The sequence below is a fragment of the Mustela nivalis genome (assembly GCF_964662115.1).
Source record: "Mustela nivalis genome assembly, chromosome: 16".
Lineage (NCBI taxonomy): Eukaryota > Metazoa > Chordata > Mammalia > Carnivora > Mustelidae > Mustela > Mustela nivalis.
Window position 1 is genome coordinate 6,865,637 of NC_139035.1, and position 21,235 is coordinate 6,886,871.

General features: G+C 45.4%; 2 protein-coding genes and 1 long non-coding RNA gene across 4 annotated transcripts in view; all 3 read right to left on the reverse strand.

The window, feature by feature from the left end:
* Positions 1–20,529, reverse strand: part of OPN3 (opsin 3) — a 42,397-nt gene extending 21,868 nt beyond the window's left edge. The window contains exons 1-2 of one of the 2 annotated variants that reach the window (XM_082702765.1): positions 20,027–20,529; positions 10,737–16,186 (exon numbers count right to left, since the gene is read on the reverse strand). In XM_082702765.1, the coding sequence (XP_082558891.1) occupies positions 16,146–16,186; positions 20,027–20,399 (414 nt within the window). In that variant the 5' untranslated portion in view covers positions 20,400–20,529 and the 3' untranslated portion in view covers positions 10,737–16,145. Of the gene's footprint in view, positions 1–10,736; positions 16,187–20,026 lie in introns of those variants that run through there. The other variant, XM_082702764.1, reaches the window with a different exon arrangement.
* On the reverse strand, positions 1,684–9,347 carry LOC309849869. The gene is made up of 3 exons (XR_014303970.1): positions 9,315–9,347; positions 6,191–6,241; positions 1,684–3,660 (listed from the first exon to the last, which is right to left on the reverse strand). It is a non-coding gene; the product is annotated as an uncharacterized lncRNA (long non-coding RNA).
* On the reverse strand, positions 10,737–15,849 carry CHML (CHM like Rab escort protein; the record flags this gene model as incomplete). Its single annotated transcript, XM_082702731.1, has 1 exon — positions 10,737–15,849. The coding sequence occupies one exon, from the start codon at positions 15,847–15,849 to the stop codon at positions 13,885–13,887; it is 1,965 nt and encodes a 654-aa protein (XP_082558857.1). The 3' UTR covers positions 10,737–13,884.
* Positions 20,530–21,235: the final 706 nt, after the last annotated feature.

Sequence of the window (21,235 nt, forward strand, 5' to 3'; positions counted from 1 at the left end):
ACGAACTTGCCAGAATGTGTTAGGGACCACCCTTGCTGCTGGGTGCCTGGGTGCCCTGGGCAGTGCATTGACGGTTGGAAACACTGGAGGATTAACAGGCACATCTGGGAGGTGGGCGTGTAGTGTAAAACCCATCTCGGCGACTACTGTGCAGCAGTTTGGGTGGGCAAGAAAGGATCGTTTTCTTGAAAGTCTTAGTCATCCTGAGCCGAGAATGTCAGGGGGAAAAAGGCTAAAGAAAGATTGGAGGTTGGGAAGGAAGCTTTACAAGTCGGCAGGCGCAAAGCTCGCAGGTGCTCCCACCGAATCCCAGACCCATTCATGTGCTACGGCTTCCAGCTCCCATCACGCTGCCGGCTGGGGCTTCATGTGGGTTCTCCCTCGATGTTTAATTTAAAACCTTCTATATCTGAGCAGTGAGTCTGTCTCCCGTGGTAGGAACAGTGACTCCAACTGCCAGGTGCTGAAATAGCTGCAGATGAGTCTCCTGGGGAAATGGTTGAAATGTGATTTCCAAGGCCCTGGCCTGAAGCTTCTGCTTTGGTACACCTGCGAGGGAGCCCGAGCATGGCTGCCTCTGACTGGTTTCGGAACAGTAGGTCTATGCTAAAATCCCATGGCCTTTAACATCATCTCTCTGTGGCTTTCTGCTCATTTCCCAGACTTTCCTCCACAGTCAACACCAGTGGAGGAACATAGGAAACCACTACTTCATTTCACAGAACAGTGTCCCCTAGGGACACTGGCCTCTGGTCATGCACAAAGCGCCAGCTCTGAGGGAGGGGGCTTGTCTGTGTTGTGTCGGTGGCTTGAAGCTTCATTGTAGCTTACTCGCCTCTAGGGTCATTCCTGCCTCCCCTTGTGATTTGCAGTTTGTTGCTTCCTGTGCTCTTAGAAGCTGTCATGATGCCGTTTCATAGAACCAGACGCAGCCTGGTGGAGAGAGGCTGAACTTGTGTCATTTGACGAGCAGCTTTTATAAACCCTAACGGCCTTGTATGTGTGCCGTTGAGGCTGGCCCTGGCCTTGCCAGCTAGCAAGACTCCAGAACCCATTAGAAGCGATAAATTTGTTGGAAAGACATTGGCAGGAGTTTCTTCAAAGAAAGGGAAGCAGAGTGAGGACTAATGTCACTGCCAAGGCGATTTTGCCACATTAGGGCGAGCACAGAGAAGCCTGGACGCACAAGAAGCACGAGGCATATTCTAGGTAAATAAAATTATTGTAGGGCGAGTCGCAGCTTAAAAGCAGAGAGGTAACATACCAGGAGCATCTAAACCTTCCTTAAATATTTAAGGAAGCTTCCTCCTGAGCTTAATCCTGGGGAAGCCCAGTCATCAGTAATGGTCCCTGGTGATAAAGGGGGAAAGGCAGCATCAAAAGACAAACCAAAATACAGAACTGTGTGTTTGAATATCTGCATGAGACATTCAGACCTAAGTGCCATAGGAGCTCGGAGGGAGGAAAGATCACCGAGAAAATGGGGGGCTTTGATATAAAGGGCTGGGATGGAACCTGTTTACCCAGCATGCACCGCGTCCGCCGATTCCAAAGGGACGTCTACCCCCTAGAGCGGTGCTGTCCAGAAGTATGTGACCCATAGAGTATTTAACTTTTTTAGTGGCCACACTTTAAAAAGAGAAACAGATAAAATTAATTTCAATAACATTTTATTTAATCCAACATATCTAGATATTTAGATTCGTAATCAACATACGCTTACTCATGAAATATTTTGTTTTTCATACTAAATCTTCAAAGTCCAGTGCTTTTTTTTTACACTCATCCACCTCCGTGTAGACCAGCTCCATTTCCTGTGCTCAGGACGCACAAGAGTAGCGGTGACCAGGTTGGACAGCAGAGACCTAGAGAAGCTCTCGCACGTTGAGTAGGAAGAGATGTATACCGGGATAAACTGTGAGGCACTGTTTGTTATAATACAGAGAAAAACAGGCAGTAACCCAATGTCCATCAAAAGAGGGAAACGGGTAAATAAATCACGAGCAAAGCAATGAAACATTGCTTGGTTTCACCTTATATTCATGTATGCAGCGACCTCGAGGAGGGAGGAGGTGGAATGAGCTGGAAAGAGGAATAGAAGATAATTGGATCTGTAATTTTCCATTCTTTGAAGATGGATTAAACATATAGGAAGGCTCATCTCTGTTCACTGAGGGTGGCAGATGTGTGCACTCACTGTGTCACCCTTTACTTTAAAGTATAAAAACTTTAAAGTAGGGACACCTGGGTGGCTCAGTGGGTTAAAGCTTCTGCCTTCGGCTCGGGTCATGATCCCAGGGTCCTAGGATTGAGCCCCAGGTCAGGCTCTCTGCTCAGCAGGGAGCCTGCTTCCCTTCCTCTCCCTCTGCCTGTCTGTCTGCCTGCTTGTGATCTCTGTCTGTCAAATAAATAAAATCTTTGAAAAAAATAATAATTTTTTAAAAAAACCTTTAAAGTAACTTACAAAAGGAATAAAACTCATTGAGGATATGGAGGCAGCAAGGAGTAGGCATTCAGAAGACAGACTCTTCCACCGAAGAGCAGAACGGGGTGGTCCCAAGTCAAGGACCGTTGGGGGTGGCGGCTTGACCATAAGCCGATGATGCGGGAGGAGAGAGAGAAGACTGAGTAAGACCCAGCGACCCGAGCCTTATAGTCCCCGCACACCTCCCTGACAGCCCAAGTTCAAGCGCACTGCGGGCAGGTGTTGACAGACTAAACATCTTCCCGAGGGAAATGAAGGAGGGGCGCTCTGGGAGCCGCAGTGATACTCGGTGGGTCACCCTCTCCACTACCTGGCCCTGGGGTCTACGGGGTACGTCGAGAATTCAGCCAAGCTGCTGCTTACGCAGACCGTTGCGGTCTCAGCACCCCCTTGGTCAAATGGCCTGCAGGGACTTTCGCACCAGCCCCTCACGCAAGCACATGGCTTACAGAATAGCATGCGCTCACAAGCAAACCTAAGTTCTTCATAGAACTTTTCCCAACCGCCCTTATGACCCGGCCTCGCCCGCCTCCCAGGACCTTCCCCTTGTGCCCTCCTCAGAGAAGGTCTCCACGTGGCATATACAACTCACCCCTTCTGCTGGGATTGACCAAACTTGCCCTGGGAACCCTAAAGCACTCCATCCACAGACCCTAATAACGGCATGTGCCTCGCTCTGCCTGTACCTTGCCTTGACCTCCCCATGTGACCCCTTGAGGGGTGCCATGTGCTCCTCTAGGACTCTGGGTAATAAACTATCTCGGTTTTTCCTGTGATCTGTTGCTGAACCCAATTCACCATCCAACACCCTATAACAACGTCCAACATCCACTTAACACATTACTCCACTTGTTAATTTAGCAACATTATAATAAAGTGCTTTTTAAAAAAAGCCTCTGCTTGGTGGTGGGAAATCAGGGTTCACGGGGGCTGCCAGGGTTAAAGGAAAGTGGGGAAGTAGCAAAAATGGTCAGCGAAGATGTTGAAGACACAGAGGAGCTTGCCGCTCGCGACGGGAGGCTGAGCACACAGGGTAGCAGCTCAGGATCGGATCAGATCAGAAACACACTGAGCCGTAAAGATGGGAGTTATCGCGGACTGAAGGCGCTTTCTCCTTTGGCACCGACTGACCTCAGCAGAGGTGGGAGGTACCACAGGATTTGTTCTGATCATTTCTGGGGGAAGGAGGAGTTAAAGAGTGTCTCCGGAGCCTGGGTCCTGAGTAATTCGTTCGCTGGTGCGTTGATTTCCTGTAGTGTGTTGCTGAACCGCGATGCGACACCCTATACTCCACTTAACAAATGTTAATTCACAACACAGTAATCATCTTTAGATTACTTTTGACTGGACTATTCTCACACTGATGTGAGGGGAGATGATACAACATACCATCAAAGGCACTGAATTCAGGCTCTGTATCCTCCACTTTTAATGAAACCTTGAACAAATTAATCTCCTGGAGCTTTACTCTCTTTAGCTGAGCAATGGGGTTCTAGTAGTATCTAACTACCTCACAGAGTTGGGAATAAAGAGTTAATATGCATGAAGCACATAAACAGAAACTAGCATGTGGTGTGCACTTACTAAGCATTAGTCATGGACTCTACCGTCCATTTGCTAGGTATTTCCTTGCATCTATGATTACCTCCTTAGGATAAATTCTTGACAATATAATTTCTGGGTAAAAAGGCATACACAGTTTTAATGGTTTTAATACAACCTGCCAAAATATGCACCAGAAGCTACTTTAAATCCCCTCGACTATATCATCAAATACTTGTATTATTCCCACATACCTACATCACAGTGTCTGTCAATCCACCGCCCACCCAGCAAACAATTACAGGGGGCCCTATATACTCACCGACCCAGAATGCAGGTGTGGTACCTGGTAATCTGTATTTTAAAAACACTCCCATTTGAGTCATACTGTACAGTTTAAAACCATTGCTCTAGAATTTTATCAGTTGTGAAATCAATCGCCATAACATTAGTTTTCCCAACCTCTTTGCAGTATCAACACTTCAGACCAGGATCTTTTTGAAACTCCCCTTGGCTTCTAGAACCCCTCCAGAAGAGGTTCTACGTCTTCTCCTATTTCTGCCACCTTTTCTCCCCGTTTAAGGAAAAAGAAACTGGATTATTTCATGTAACTGGGAAGTCTTTAAGCGGCACTGGCTGCAGACACATTGTCCAACAGAAATGTACCATGAGCCATGGAAACTTCAAAAAAAAAGTAATTTTTTAAATTTAAAATTAATTACTAAAGTAATTCATCTCCTCCCGTCATTGACTTGGTTGCTCCCTACGTGGCCTGAGTCTCAGACGGACTTTCTGGGAATCAAGGTGCTGGAAGCCTCTGACTCACATCCTTGAGGCTTAACAAGCCAGGGGGTGGGTTGGGGGGGGTGTATCCAGGAATCCTAGAGAAGGAATCTTCCCAGTCTGGATGTTATCCGGGGGCAGAGCTGCTACATCAAACGCAGTGGAGTGCCGTGTTTGCATTCGCAGCACATCCCTATCCACCAGCGTCTTCCCGGCCGTCTCCGATTTCTCTTGCGCCTGCAGCGCTCACATCCAATCAGTCACGGAGTGAGGCCGATTTAATCTTCCCAGTGATTCTCAGGTCTGTCCTCCGTCTTACCTGCTATGACCCCAGTTCAGACTCTCAGCATCTCTTGCCCAGATCTTTTAATAGCTGTGATAAGTCTCCTTTCTACACTTTTTACCACCCTTGGATTCCTCCTCTATACGTATCCAGATGCAGCCCATTTCCTTGGTTAATGACGGGACGTGCTAGACCACTAGGACAAAGTCAACAGCCCCTGCATACGAAATCCTCTAAGACCTTCCAGAACCACCTCCGGATCACCTTGCACGACCAACCATGTTTCTGTGTCCATGTTTTTCTCTGCCTGTTGCATTCTTACCACCCTGCCCTGCCCAGACTATACCATATTTTTCCTCCTTCCCAGCCATCTGTAGGGTCTCTGCACCTCCCCAGCTTCCCTCCACATTGCCAATGGGTACACTTTTAAACACAAGCCCTAACTGGAAAAACTGCAATAGCTCATTATCCACTTGTATCCACAAGTCCCCTGGGATTTAAGACTATGATAATTAGCATGGTTCAACACAGCTGATAATTAGCATGGTTCTAACCCTCTGTCCATCTCTCCACACCAGGTGACTGCTCTAGCTGTGCAGACCATTTCAATGCCCCGATGTCTGTTTCTACATTCTCCCCATATAGAATGTTTCCAATATTGACTTTTAGAAACCCTTCTCAACCTTCAGAGCCCTGGATTTTTCTTTCATGAAGATTTCTTAGCTCTCCCTACTCAGACAAAACACTCTGTGCCTTCACTGAAGTCTGTCCATACCTACATCACAAAAATGACCACGGCCTTGTTAATGGACTGGTTAACTGAGTGCCAACGTCAGCCCCAACGGAGTGGGAGTTCCACTACTCACCAATTCTGTAACTTTGGAACAACTAAGAGCCTAAGTTCTCATGTGCACATGGAAACATTAATACCTGCCTCCCACGGTTATCTTAAAAGAGTTCCTGGCACATGTGGAGTTCGTTACTTGTTCCTGGACCTGCTCTGAGCCCTCTCTGAACACCTCACATCACATCTTAGTCGCAGCACGTGCATTTTGGAGTCCAACTCCCCAGGACCAAGGCCCAGCTCTATCACTTACCAGCTGTGTGGTTTTGGTCAAGTTCTTTGCCTTCAGTGTCTGTTTTCCCATCTGCAAAATGAGGATCATAAGAGAACCTATCCAATTGGGCTGTCATGAGGAGGAAGTAAGATAAATCTAGCAAACCCTTAGAACAGTGCATGGCATAAAGTGCTCAGTAAGTTCCCAGGGTCTAACACAGCAACTAGGGGACGATGTTCAGTAAATGTCACATTGTATTGAACCCTATGTTTCTCTTTGCAGTGTAATTTAGGTGGGGTTCTTCCCTGCATTAAGAATACTGACCTATTTTATTATAATTTAGATAATCCCTGTTTATAAATTGTCAATCCCTGTTTATAAATTGTTCCCCTCACTCATTGCTTGGTGAACCATCACTGAATGAAAATGCGGGTACAATTCAATTATGGGTGCTTTATTTAGTCTTGGACTGGATTATCTGAAACTCACAGGATATTATTATATACATGTAATTTGATTCATCTGCCTATAGCCTGTCAAGTGAAAAGCACCCTTTCAAAACAAAAAGTATATTGAAATACGTTTACATTGATTTTGAGATAGTTGTTTGCAATATATATGAAGATACCATTGAGAAAGGTAACAAGGAAGTAGTATTACCAAAAAACACCAAAATAAGCAAGGTATCATCCTCTCATTTCTATAAATGCTTTGCAGAATTATTCTATTTCTGAATTAATGAATTTTTTTTAAACAAACAAAATCCCTAATCAATACTGACAATTGAGGCAGGAGGAGATATATTCCCTAATTCTCTGAATTTTGTTCTGAAATTCGAGTTGTCTTAAAGCTTCAGAAGGAAGCAACTGCTGATTATTGAGGGAGGCAGACAAGGGCATTGGGGGAATCCGGAGGAGCAGCCAAGACAGCCGTTCCTACCAACAACGGCCCTGTTGAGGAAACACTTACATGAAAAAGATGCTAAGGCCAAAAGTTAAAAGAAAGGAAAACAAATACATTATAAATACTCAAAATTTTAATGAAGAGTTTCTCAACATTGGCACCATTAACATTTGGGGCTAGGTAATTCTTTTCCGGGAAGGAGGCTGTCTTGTATGTTGTAGGATGTTTGACAGTTTCCCTGTCCTCTACCCACTGGGTGCCAGTAGCACCCCCTTGCTTGTTTTATAGTTTTGACAACCAAACATGTCTCCAGACATTGCCAAATGGGCAAAATCACCCTGGCTTGAGAATAACTGCTTTGATGGGAGAAAATTAGCAAAAGTATTAGGTGGGACATCTTATGGGTTTTTTAAAATATTCCATCATTTTCAGTATTTTTGTTGATTTAAAAACTAATTACCTGTACTACTAACGAAAAGTCCTGGGACCTTGGTTCTGATATCTTTTCCCAGAGCTTGGCCCCAGGGGTCCTCTGTCTGGAACGGGGTGATGACGGTAAAGGGGTGAGGAGGGAAGAAGGGTCCCCAAACCTGGTTTGGGCGGCCTGTGAAATGCAAGACTCTACAGAGGGCGTAGCGCTCCAGCACACTCAGACTCTGTTTTAAAGGAAACTATAGTCTCACGACAAGTGACTTCCAGTGCGGTTCTCATCTGCTGCTTTCTCCTTTTAATAAACACCTGGTTGGTGTTTGTCTCAGTAACAGAGGTCATGATGAATCATGGTCTGCCGTCCTAAAGTGGGACTGTTCGGGGAAGGGACGGACCTACAGCTTGTTCCTCCATAATACTTGACTGAAATTGTTTCAGGAAATGAACAGTTATATTAGTTGCCTAAAGACAAGATTCCCTGGTCTTCCTCAGGACATTCCCCTAAATGTCTTCTTTATGATGGGCAGTAGAAATGCTGAAATTGGGATAAAAACTTTAAACTTCCACATAATGATGAAATTAACTTATAATGATGTAAAAAAAAAATACTTCTGCATACTGCATTAGTAGTAGTTCTGTTATTTTGAAGTACAGGGAGGAATAAATAAAGAACAAATAAAAGTCTCAAACAGGGGCGCCTGTTGGCTCAGTGTCTGCCATCAGCTCAGGCCATGATCCCAGGGTCCTGGGATGGAGTCCCCCACTGGGCTACCCACTCAGTGGGGAGTCTGCTTCTCCCTCTGCCTCTTGCTCCTCCCCCTGCTCCTGGTCTCTTTTCCTCTGTCAAATAAATCAGATCTTTAAAAAATAAAAATAATTTTAAAAAATGTCAGACATGGGTGCTCCAAAGGCTTTCATCATGTTTTAAGTAATAAAAGGAACTGGCATAAACCCCATGGCATGAAAGTCCCCAAGGATTCCTATTTCTTTAAAACTAGAATACATCTAAAGATGTCTCTCCTGCCTGAACTACAAACAGGTGTTTATCTGCCTGTCATAGTTTGTCAGTCCTGCACTTCTGAAGCCGCTCACTGTTTCCTCTGATGACAGATATGCCTGTAGTCATCATTCAGAGGGTGTTATGGTTAAATACGTATTTAGCAACAGGAAAATGCCACAATCCAAGGACAACAGCAGGAACCAATGGACATGGTGTATCAAGAAATGAAGCTCTTGAAATAAATACTGGGATAATATTACTTTGATTTCTGGTATGACCTGAAGTCATCAACTCTCTTCGCCTTCTCCCAACCCACTGTCTCACTTTAGTTACACAGATCTTAATTCATAGGAAGATTTTTTTGCTACTTGTTGAAAAACAAATGCACTCTAGGGACGCCTGGGTGGCTCAGCCAGTTAAGCTGCTGCCTTCAGCTCAGGTCATGATTCCAGGGTCCTGGGATCAAGCTCCTGCTCAGCAGAGTCTGCTTCTCCCCCTCCCACTGCTGCTTCCCTGCTCGTACTCTGTCAAATTAATACAATCTTGAAAGAAAAAGAAAGAAAGAAAAAAAAAAAAAACCACACACACCCAAATGTCCTCTTAAATTCCAGGAGCCCCTCTTCCAGCAGTGGTTTCTGTTACACACGCGTACATGTCACTCAGCTGTGCCAACACGGAGGCAGTCCCACTCCAATGCGGAGCGCCTCCAACATGGAGCGGTGCCACTGCAATTCTCAGTTCTCAGCACCCACTATGGGCGCATACACGTCAGACCCTCAGTTCCTCCAGGTCGTATCTAGGAAACGTGGATAAATACCTGCCCTTTCTTACCTGACACAGTGGTCCTGAGGTTCATGAAACAAAATGTAGTTGTCAACAGAAAAGGCAGTGTTCCTACCAGTGCTGCAGCAGGCCTGCGCTCCTAACATGTGTGTTAGAGGCCGAGTCTTCCAGCTCAGGCAGCTTCTCGGTTCATGCCTTACAGAGCTGGCCGTACTGTGTCCCCTGCTGTTGAAATGTGAATACATGAGGTTGTCAGTTAAAATAAGAACTATACTAGGAACAGTGCCTCTTATTATCGAAGGTAAAAATACTGAAGTAAAAATCTAAAAACCTTCAAAGACGAGGTGACTACCTCCGTGCAGTGAGAGCAGGACTTCCGCTTGTGCTGCCAAGAGGAAGGAAACGGAACTTGTCCTAATCGGAACTTCTTGGCCTTGGAATCTGATGACCTATTTCATTTCAGTTTATTTACACTCCTGACTCCCTGAGCTCTCAGCGCTCTGGATCCCTGGGACCCATCTCTCATACTTTCTCTTCATGTATTCCCCCAAGCAACACAAAAAACTTCTGATTAAAGTCAGAAACTTCTTAATTCGCTCAATGGTAGCTAAAATAGACTTCAGAAAGTATTAATTGACCTTTTAACTCTGAAGCTACTTGTTTCCAACTGTAGTAAAACTTTTGGACTCCCCTTAAAGGAATGCCATGAATCTCAAACCAGATTTCTCCTTTGTTTCTTTTTCTTTTGGGGAGGGGGTGGTAGTAGTTATAGCAGGTTGTATGATGGATAGAAAACGTCTTATATTCTCAAGAAGCACATTCTCCAACACAATGGTTCTCAGGTACAGAACTTACTCATTTTTCTATTTTGAATTCTTAGAATGTCAATTCATAACCCACAGCTGATGTTCAACTGATGTTTGTTGAATTCAGTCACCTTGCTTTGGATCAGTCGGGCTGACAGGGTCTGCTAGCATCCTCAGTGCCCTGAGATCCATCCTTAGCTGTCCTGGCTGAGAACACTCCTCAGACGGAGAGGCTTGGCCATGTCTGTGAATCCAACCCCTCCTTCATTTCCCTGGAATCCAAGACCCCAGATGAAGAGTGCATTCGTGGATTGGGGGCCACACTTTTTAATTATTATGTAATGTCTTCATACTGATGTCCTAGGATGCTTTAATATTATTTCTATTATTTCCACCCCTGGCTCTGGGATTTCCAGGTTCTTAAAAAAAGTGTTGTCACAATATACATTATTTCTTAATTCTGAGCAACTGAGGAAAGATACAAAATACAAAATCCATCTTAACCAGGAAGTCCTTTCCATCAAGAGTTATAAAACCACCTGCTATGTTTTTGGAGATTACCTTTTGACATTAAAATTTTTAAAAAATACATTATTTTTTAAATTTGAAGAATTTTATATATTTCCAAAAAAAAACCCAGTAACTTTCTCACCAATTCAATAACCACTTTACCAATTATTCTTTTATTTGTATCATACACATCAACATTTTACAGAAAAAAAAAGAATCCCTTAATGTTAAACTCCAATTAAGTACGTTTTCCTGATTCTTTTTGATGTAGACACCTAAATTTTTACACAAACATAATCTGTACATAAAATAATGTTTTAACATTTTTGAATCTCATTTAACATTTTTCATACAATTTTACATAGATCAATATCTGTTAATGACTACGTAACGGTCTACAATAGCAATACATCAAAATTTACTTATCCATTTCCCAAATGCTGGATTTTTTTAAAAAAAATGTGTATGAATGGAATTGCTAGAAGTATCTTTGTACAAGTAGCTTATTTTTCTTTTAAATATTTTCCTAGGCATATGCTGTTCAAAGTGACTTGGTCTAGCCAAAAATAGATTGGTTACAGAGCTTTTGATCTAAATAGTTCTTTTAAAAATTACTAATCATGCTACTGGTATGAAGACACATGAATTTTAAAATGTTTTGCTAATATAATAGCATATACCAGGTCAAAGTTGTTTCAATTTGCATTTTTAGTGCTCGGAGACCTGAATATCAATTCTAAGCATCGTCTTTTATTTCTGTCATTTGTACTCTATCCTTTCATAAACTTACTTAGTAAAGAGTAGAAGCTTTATGGTTTTGCATCTACTTTTTAAAAAATATTAAGCATTTTATCCATGTGTAATGTAAGTAGCTTTTTAAAAATCCAATCTCTTTTTTGTCTTCTTACTTAGTGCCATTTTTCATTTTTCTTTAGTTGACCTCACCTACCCTGCTAGTGATATTTTTCAGTGCCATGAAGTATCTTTTGTACTACTGGGATGAGAATTGTAGTCTTTTTATTTTCACCTTTATAATCAACATTTTAACTCCTATGGAATGAAATGTCTTATCATATGTGGGTCTAATTCTTTTTTTCACACTGACATCCAATTAGTCTTTCTACCAGTAGTTACTGCATAATTATTTCCTTCCAACTGGTTTATTAAGTCTTAGTTAAACTTCCTACTTAGCATCAAAGTGTATTTAGAAAAGGTTATTGTAGGACTTAAAGGGCAAGACTCTCACTTCTTTCCCCTAAGTTAAAAAGATAAATCTATCTTTCCTTGCCTGTTGTCCTAATTTGCCACAGTTCTGTCAAATTATATAAAATAGAAGTTGGAATGTGCAGTTCAAGTGTAGTAAATCTCCATACTAATGTCATCTAGTGGCATTCCTTTGGCTATGATTTCAAACACATTATCTAACTTAATCTTCACACTAATTCTACAAAATATTATTTCTGTTTTATAGATGGTGAAATTATTTTGACAGGTTCAAACCTTAGGCTATACCTAATAGAACCACTTTGCCATATTAATACATGCATAAATATTAATACCAATTCATGACTTCTATTTTCAGGAAGCTGTGAAGTACTTAAGTCTTTGTTGTTTCATTTTCCTCACATATAGAAGAGCAACGAAAGACTATTCACAGCTTATCTGGGCCTAGTATCATCTGCATATTTTTATAATATGTTGCTCAGATCAAAAGATACATCATTAAAAAGCATTACTTTGTTGAAATTTAGTCAAATTCTGCTTCCATGAGCTCCTCTGCTCTAACTTTATTTCTAACTAATCCTACGCTTCACATCTCCCTGATCTGAGAGTAGACTGAGAGGCCGGAGCCCGTGGGCTCTGCTTCCCGCGCTGCGCTGCATGGACTTCCGTATCGGGGCAGCCTGGATTCCAACCCTGGCTCTTCCCCATACCAGACCCGGGCCGAAGTATTAGTAACTGTCTTTCCCTCTTTGCCTCTTCGTTAAAAACGTATTCAATAGGATCAGCCTCACAGGGTGGTTACGACCCTGTCACTAGGAAGCACAGGTGCCTAGCACATCGTAGATGCTCTGGAGGGCTCTCTTCCGAGAGGAATGACCATTCTGAGGAATGGAAACATGAGACTGAAGGAGGAGGCACTTCAGCTCTCCTGACAACTCCGCAGGTTTTCACCACCAGAGTACGACAGCTTTGGCTTCTGAGGGCTCTGGAAAAAATGTTTGTTCTCTAGGTAACAGCTGAGAGGCTGAAGTGATCATGGAGGCGGTCACCTCACTAACTGTGAGTGGGGCATAAGGGAGGAGACATGGTGAGCCCTCCTTCCATTCACTCCTATCCACCACACTCTGCTGCTAATTAAAGTGGCAGCACCACAAAGTGGTGTATCGGACCCTAAGAAACCTTGGGAAACCTCCAGACGGCTTTGAAAAACCACCAGCATCCCAAATGCCTCACTCCATCTTCTCTTCGGAATTTCAAATCTGTGGTACCTTTTCCTGGAGCAATGTATATATATATTTTTTCTTTTGGCCCAAGTTAGTTGTTGGAAGCTCTTTTCTTTTAGCCCAGCACAGGGCTCTGCAGAAATTTTCTGAAGTAGTGGTAAACCAGAACTAACCTGATCCTGAGATTTCCTTTGGGACAAACTTCCCAAGAATGACCTCTTCAATGATCAGACGGACTGTCCACCACTTTCTGAAATACAGAAGTTTGTGGTGGCGGCAATGCCTTGCTGGTTACAAGGGCTAAGTAGGGGAACTGAACTGCACAATGTGTTGTAAACACTAGACCTTTACAAGTAAAGGATCATGCAAATTTAATCTTTTAACAGTTGGCACTTGCATGGAAGTTGCTATTGCTACTATCATGTCTGTACATTAATATTATATACAAAAGACCCACATAATTTACTGTGTGTTTAACTACTCGAGGCAGGAGCAACTAAAATAATTACAAAAGTAACTAAAATATTCCTTCCATATTATTGTTATTATAGACTAATAAAATCTGAAGGTCATTAGCAGATACATATTACATCCCTTTAAGCACAGTTGCTAATATAGAACCCTCACTAATAACACCCAGTACTAAAATAAAACTAACTTTGTCCAATAATCAATCAGTTACTGATAAGATAACAACAATATCCAATAACTGAATGTCTCAACCAGAATTAAAACACATCTGCATATATCATCATATAGCCCGTTCTGATTAATCATGTACGAAAGAGTCCTTTAAGTGAAAATATTCTGATGCCAGGATGAATGTCCAATGTAGCATTTCCAGTTTGCTCTTCTCTAGTTTTGAAGTTGCTTCTCTGGGCTTTCTAGGTTTTTGCTTCCCTCAGAGGAGTCTACTTTGGCCATGATTATATCATTGGCTCCAGGAGCCTCTGGTTGCTTATCATCACCATCAAAGATGATATCTTCCGGATTTGGAGGCGGGGGGCAGAATTCTTCATTGGGAAACATCTCCTGGAAAAGCGTTTCAGCTTGCTTGACCGCATGCTCGCTTCCCAGGGCGCAGTCAGGCCCAGAGCAGACGTAAACATTGGAAGGTAAGCCCTCATAGGAGCTTCTGCTGATGCCTGAGGAGTCTCTCATATTGAAGTAAAGAGCCCACAAGAGTCTCGGCTTTGTACATTCTTCCTGGTCTACTTCTGTTTCACTGTATGGGGTGAATAACTTCTTCACGACTGACTCTAAGTCTTCTCTTGCTGTTTTAGAAGATGAACAGGCCAGATGTACCAGATAGGTGTCTTTCATGCACGTCATGGTCGAAGAACATAATTCGGTGACACGAACGGCACATGTTCCTGATTCCACTGGAGGCACTACCAAAATGGAAATCTGCTGATCTGAATCTGCCTTTAGTATAGACTGATCCGTAATGAGCACTGCCCTGGAGATCTGCTTATACTGCACATTTGAGCAGGTTTCCTCAGAAAGGTAACTGTCCTCCACAATAAAGTATTTAGCATTTATTCTTTGACCTAAGTGATCTATAATTGCTTTACATTTTCCAGAATCTTTGTCAACTACCAGGCATTGGACTTTGTGACGAAGACAATAGATTCCACCAAAAACTGCACACATCCTGCAGAAACACTGGGGAATTTCTCCTTGCCCATACAAGGGAAATAAAAAGGGGGTGTTGCCAAACCGTCCAAGACAGCGGAGGAAGTTTTTCGTTGCTTTAAGGCCATCTATGGTACTGCAAGATGATTCTGTCATTGCAATCGAATGCAGCACAAAATGTTGGAGGTTGGGGGTTAATTTTTTAGTTTGTAAGTACTCTGAAAATGAGCATTGCACAAAAGCTTGGTATTGATCAGGATGTTGTTCATAGTCTAAACAAAACGTAAGAAATTTCATCAGTATCCTCTTTTCAACCATAGTGAGTTCTTTGCTATTAAAGACATCTGCTCTGGAACAAGGCACCTGTTCTACTTTTCCTTCACGGAACGCAAGAATCCTAGTGACGTTTTTAAATTCTGCATAACGACTAACATTTGATTTGATTAAGAGATCAATTAGCAATCCTTGAGAATACAGCAGCTTTGATACCAAATCAATATTAAACCTCCTGCTTTCTTTAACTATTTGAGAGTAAGTAATCTTCTTTCTCTTTGGTTGGTCAGTGCTGTCTTTCTCTACAGGTTTCTTTGCATCTTCATCTCCATCTGAAACTGCGGGTATATGGGTTTCATCTCCACAGTACTCTTCCTTTGCCAAGGTGTCCTCGACATCAGTTACTTCCAGTGAAACTTCTCCATCACTTTTTGGAGTGTCTTTGGCGGGCGTTTCATAGCTGGCAGCATGCAACGAGTGTGTTTCTTCAGGCAAGCATGCGGAATGCAGAGGGTCAGGGGTGGTGCTGGATGTTGCTGAGGAAGGACTTTTCTGCAGAGCCTCCATCTCTTCAACACCGTCATCCACATCCTGACTGGCATAACAAAACACTTCCGTGTGCTGGATGGTTTCGTCCTTCTTGCAAAGAGTGACAGCTTCTTCTGTTTCATGGATCAGGCCTTGCCACGAGGCAGTACTTTCTTCCGCAATGGCACTGTTTTGCTGATACTCCTTCAACCAGGAGAGCAATCCCGAAAAGCTGAAACTTGCCCAGTTTCCTCCATAGTAGCTTCTGGAATCAAGATGCAGAACCCTCTGGCCACTTCTTGAACACGCAGCTGCAAGGATGGATTCGGGCAGACCCGTCCCTATGATGACCACATCAAACTCTGTGGGAAGCTGGTCCGCCATTGTAGGAGATAAAGCTTCGGGTGACAACGGCTGACAAAGGAGAGGCGTGGGAGTCTAGGCTGAGGGCTCCGCTGAGCTGAGCATATGCCGTGATCCAATCTCTCCTTGTGAGAGTCTAGTTCATCCCAGAAGTACTGAGGTTGTAGGTCCTAGCCGTTTAACAGTTACCCTTTCTTAATACTGTTTTCCTTATAGGTCAGTAGCATAAAAATATGATAAAGTATATTTAATCACATCTGAGAACACTAAAACGGATGTGTGGTTTTCATTCCTGCATTTCATCTTAGCAGTAAATGTCAAAATGCATCACACATGCATTTGTGACTGGAACTCTTCTCTGAAAGAAGAAAATTCAAGAAAGAATACATCTGTAAACAATATGAAGAGAAAAGTAATTTCATGCAACAGCAATTACAACGACTCCACTGGAGTCCGACTTGTTATCAGGACATAAGCCTCTAGGAAAGCAAATCATTAAATGCTTTCTTACATATTTTCTAATTTCTCAAAAATGAACAGTAGAGATTTATCCCCCCAAAACACACTGTAATGAGGAAGTAACATCATAATGCCCCATAAAAACAATTTTCATAATATAGTTCTGTACCTTTTGCTTTTAATAAAATTAATATTTGAATAGAACTATACAGAACGGTGAGCTTAGACTGTTAAGAAATGTGTGGTTCCACTGTGTTTATGGAAACAGACTATACACTATGTGCACACTGTCATGATGAGGAATATTTCTGTGGCCAAGTAAGCCTGCGGGTGATTTTAGAACAGCTGAATGAAAGACATTTCCATGCAACAAGCACCCTTAGGAGCCCGTGGTAGCATCGTGAGACTGTTTCAACTGAATTAACCAGTCGGATTATTGCAAAAGGATTATTTCAGTAAAACAACTAGCATTTTGAGATATTTAGGTGCAAAAAAGGTTTACTGTAGGGAACATGCATTTAAAAAAAAATATATGAATGTACACATGTGCATGTGTTTTTTTAGGTGTAAGTTAAAAAGGAAAATTCCCACCTTTTTAAGTTAAAATATCTTACCATAAACCATACCTACTTCTACAGTCCAAGTGAACATAGGGTGACTTGCATTTTGCCAGACTCCAGCTCTGACCCTGAATCTCTGTATCATAAGATGAAGGCCCTGTCCAAACATCCCCTAAGACTAACATGTTGTTTGCTGCTGTTGAAGGAGTAGGAGGCAGCAGTGCAAAAAGGCTCTCCCTCTGGCACAATACTGATTATATGCCACACGCAGAACATTTCTGCGGCACTAGGTGTGGCTCGAGTTGCAACAACCAAGGGGTGAAAGGCATACTCACCTGAAGTCTTTAGGCTAATGCACTACACGCACCACGTGAAGGGGGCCTTTCTATCAGCTGTTATGGTGCAGTCAGAGGAAGAGTTCTTGGAGCCCTAATTTTCCCTATCATTGTGCTTGCTGAACTCAACATCAGTACTAACTGGTTCTGCCTAGGCTAAGATGACGCGTTAGCTTGGACATCTGTAAAACAAGCCATTCAACTGAAAGTCGGATTAAGTTGACCAGTTCACGGTACAAGCCGGCTGGACAGTTTAGTGGAATGGCCAGCTCAACGGTCCTCTCTAGTCAGAGCCTCTGTCCTAAGAATATCGGCGATTCTACACTTGTTTTCAGCATTTCCCTGAAAAACCAGGAATTGTGCACTGGTGGGGCAGTTGCAATGCCTGCTCATAAGTGTGTGTGTGTGTGTGTGTGTGTGTGTGTCTGCGTTACTTAACCTGCCTTCTTCTAGCAGGGTGTGAGGAGGAAGACAGACCCCAGAAAGGTATGGGAAGAAAAGTAAACACAGTGCGTGCTTATTCTTGGCTCAGGAGGTAGAGCAGAGGATACAAGGCATAAGGGCTAAAACCAGGCTCCTTCTAACCCACAGATATCAAGAGTCCTCGAATAACCAAGCACGTAGGACAGAACAACTTTAAAGAACATGCAGCTCACTCCCCCATAAGAGATAACAAAACTGATTGCAGGAGATTAAGCGACTGGCAAAGTCCACACAAGAGGTTAGCCAGGCCATGGAGTGGAGCCCACTCTCGTGTCATCAGGCCGTTGGGCTTTCCACTTGGTAGAGAGCAGCCTCTCCAGGAACCTCTAGAACAAGCACTTTTAAATTTCCTCCCCCTTCAACCTGCCATAGTTGGCTCTTGTTCAGGGATGACCACCGGCGAAGCACCCTCCCTTTCTTTGCCTTAACCCTTATCTAGAAGCACAAACCTTGGAATTGACTTCAGGCAAAGAAATTCTTATTCTTGGCTAAGAACTTTTTCAGTTCCATCAGAACCCCACTACTGACTTGTCTCCCAGGACTTTAAATAAAGTCTTTGACTCTGATCCCAGAGTTTCCACCCCTAATTTAAAAACAAGGATAAAGTCATGGTTGAAAGCAGTAACTATACGCCCAGAGAAACAGAGCAGTCGTCAGGAGAAAACGCCATGTGCGGTGAATGTTTCTAGCAGTCTTAGAAACTCCCTCCTGACTAGTACGGCACCTGAGCAGGGGGGGATGCATTAGAAAAAGCAAGGGAAGGAGACGCAGCAGCAGGAGGAGGTCACACAGGCAAGAGATGAGGAAGAGGGTGAATGCTGGTACTAATAAAGAACTCAACACACCCTTGATTTTAAACCTCCAGGCCCCGGGTCCAAATAGAACTGCCCAGCATAGGAAAAGCATTTCTTGGAAATACGAACTGTAATGTCTGTGCTCAAACACCTGTTGCCCAGCCCAGGAAGCATTACAGATGGCACTTTAGGGTTAAGCTTCAATCCCCCTCCTTAACTAGAAAGCTTAGCCCTGCCTAAAAAATTGCCTGACACGTATTTTAAATTAATATAAAGAGTATAAGCACACAGCCATCTGTATCACCAGCTGCATACACTTAACGGCCCCCTCCCAAGTTTCAAATCTTTGTATAAATAAAATTCTCGGGCTGCTTATCGAGGGGGGGGTAGTATTAGAATATTAGAAAAACTCAAATAAATGAAATCATGATTCCTATGAGAATTTTTGTTTCCTTCAGAATACCAAAAAGTGAATTATAACAAATATAATATTTGGGTTTGCCACAACATAGGAGGTTGGTAAATGACACAATTCCTGATAATGCTACAAAGATTCCGTTCTCAAAAACCTGCCAAGATAAGAGCAGTGATAAATTTTCAATATATTTCACCCCCCCCCCTTTTTTTTTTAATTTTCCCTCCAAGGACCTTTAAGACCTGTGAAATACACATTCCTATTTCACATCTCGTGCAAATGAAATTCCTGGAGCACACACTATAAAATAATTCCCAAGCTTAGAAAAACCACATCTGCAATGATACATGCTTCAAAAAGAGCGTCTTTCAAAATGTCAACGAGACACGAAGCTTCCACAGGATTGGGAGTATTGCTGAAATAAATCTTCGATTAACATTCAAGTTCTACTTTAATGAAATCTCCCGGCTGCACAGCTAACTCTTTGTCCATCTAGGGTGGGATTCTGCGCCAGCTGTAACCTCACCTTAGATTTTTGGGGCGCTGGAACCCCTAAGGAGAAAAATACAGTAAAAATAGCTTAGAAGGCCACGTGCCCATTTGCATGCTGAGAACCCGAATGAAACTCTTTCCCTTCTAGGAAGCATTCAAAGGTTTACACCTGCTAATGAGCAAAATGAAAAAAAAAAAAAAAAAAAAAGTACACCTGCCACTCTGCCACCAGCGGTACCGACTTCCACCCCTTCTCACCACCCTCTCCGGCTTCCCTGAGTTACTCTTTCTGGACTCTGCTGACTCTACAGCCCTCCGTTTCCTTCCTCAAAGGGTAAAGCCGCGGTTTCGCGCCCTGTTGAGTTGTACGGGGTGAAAACAGACGTGAAAGGAACCGGACAGGGGACGGAGGGGTCGGGGAGGGGCTGGGGCTCAGGGCCGGCCGCGGGGACCGAGCCGAGGCCGCCGCGGAGCGAGAGGAGGCGAAGGAGAGGAAGGCAGGCCACGCGGCTCGGGGTGGACCAGAGGCGGCGAGGCCGGGGCGGGCGGGAGAGGGGGACCCGAGGGCGCGCCGGGCGGCCCGGGGCGCACCGAGCCGGCGGCGGGGCGGGAACGGAGCGCGCGGGGGGGAGCGCGCCGTCTCCTCCCGGCCCGACTCACCGAAGAGGCTGCTGCTAAACCCGTCCCACACGCAGCCCACGGTGTCCCAGACCCAGCCGTTCCGCAGGCAGGACACGAAGGTAAAGGTGACCCCGAAGAGGGACACCAGCAGGTCGCTGAGGCTGACGTTGACCAGCAGGAGGTGGGTGGGAGTGCGGAGCCGCGGGAACTTGGAGTAGAGGACGAGCACCAGCAGGTTGTTGCCGGCGCCCAGCAGCCCGATGCAGCCGAGCAGCGGCGCCAGGCGCTCGTAGGTGCCCGGGCTGAAGAGAGGCGCGGGGCTCAGCGTCCCCGCCGCTCCCGGCCCCTCGGCGCCCGCGGCCCCGCCGCCCTCCCAGTGGCCCTGGCCGCCGCTACGGTTCCCCGAGTACATGGCCCGGCGCCGGCGCGCTCGACGGACGGGGCGCCCAGCCTCCCGCGCGGCCCGCGGCGCGCTCCGCACTGGGTGGGGCTCCTGCTCCGCCGCCCGCTCGGGCCATTGTGCGCGCCGGGACCGCCCTCCCCTGCCCCTTCCGCCCCGCGCGCCCCCGTAGCCCTGCCCCCTCCCGCGCGCCGCGCTCCCGACACGCCTCTAGCTCCGCCCCCTTCCTCCGCTCCTCGCGTCCTCGCCGCTCCCCGCGCCGCAGCGCCCCCTCGTAGCCCCGCCCCCTCCCCTGGCCGAGCTCCCGTGGCCCCGCCCCTCGCCCCCGCGCGTCGCGTTCCCGCCGTTCCCCGCGCCCCAGCCCCCTCGTTAGTCCTCCCCCTGCCCCTTTGGCTTTACCGCCGCTCCCCTCCGGCTCGGGCTTTTCGGGTTCTCTGGTCCCAGAGTCTCCAGGGCCCCGCGCTTCTGCCCCGGCGTGTGCGCGCTCGCGGGCACGCGCGTCGGGCCGGAGGGGAGGAGAAGGCGGCGGCCGCGGCTCCCCACACCCCGCGTCCGTGCACCCCGCGGGGGAGCGTCACGGCCTCGCTCGCGTTCACGCACTCACTCGGGCACTCACTCACCGCAAGCGTTTGCGCCCCTGCTCGTGCGCCAGGAAGGTGCGCGAGGGCCTTCCGCGTCCGGTTGCTCGCCGGCCCGGGAAGCCGCCCCCACCCGCCGCCCGCGCGCCGCGCCCTCTCCTGTCCCGCCGGAAACGCGGGCCCCAGGCTGGACCCGGGCCCGCCGGCGTCGTCCGTGCCGGGCGGCTCCAGAGGCTCCGGGACTGGGGCCGGCCGAAGCCCCTCCCCGGC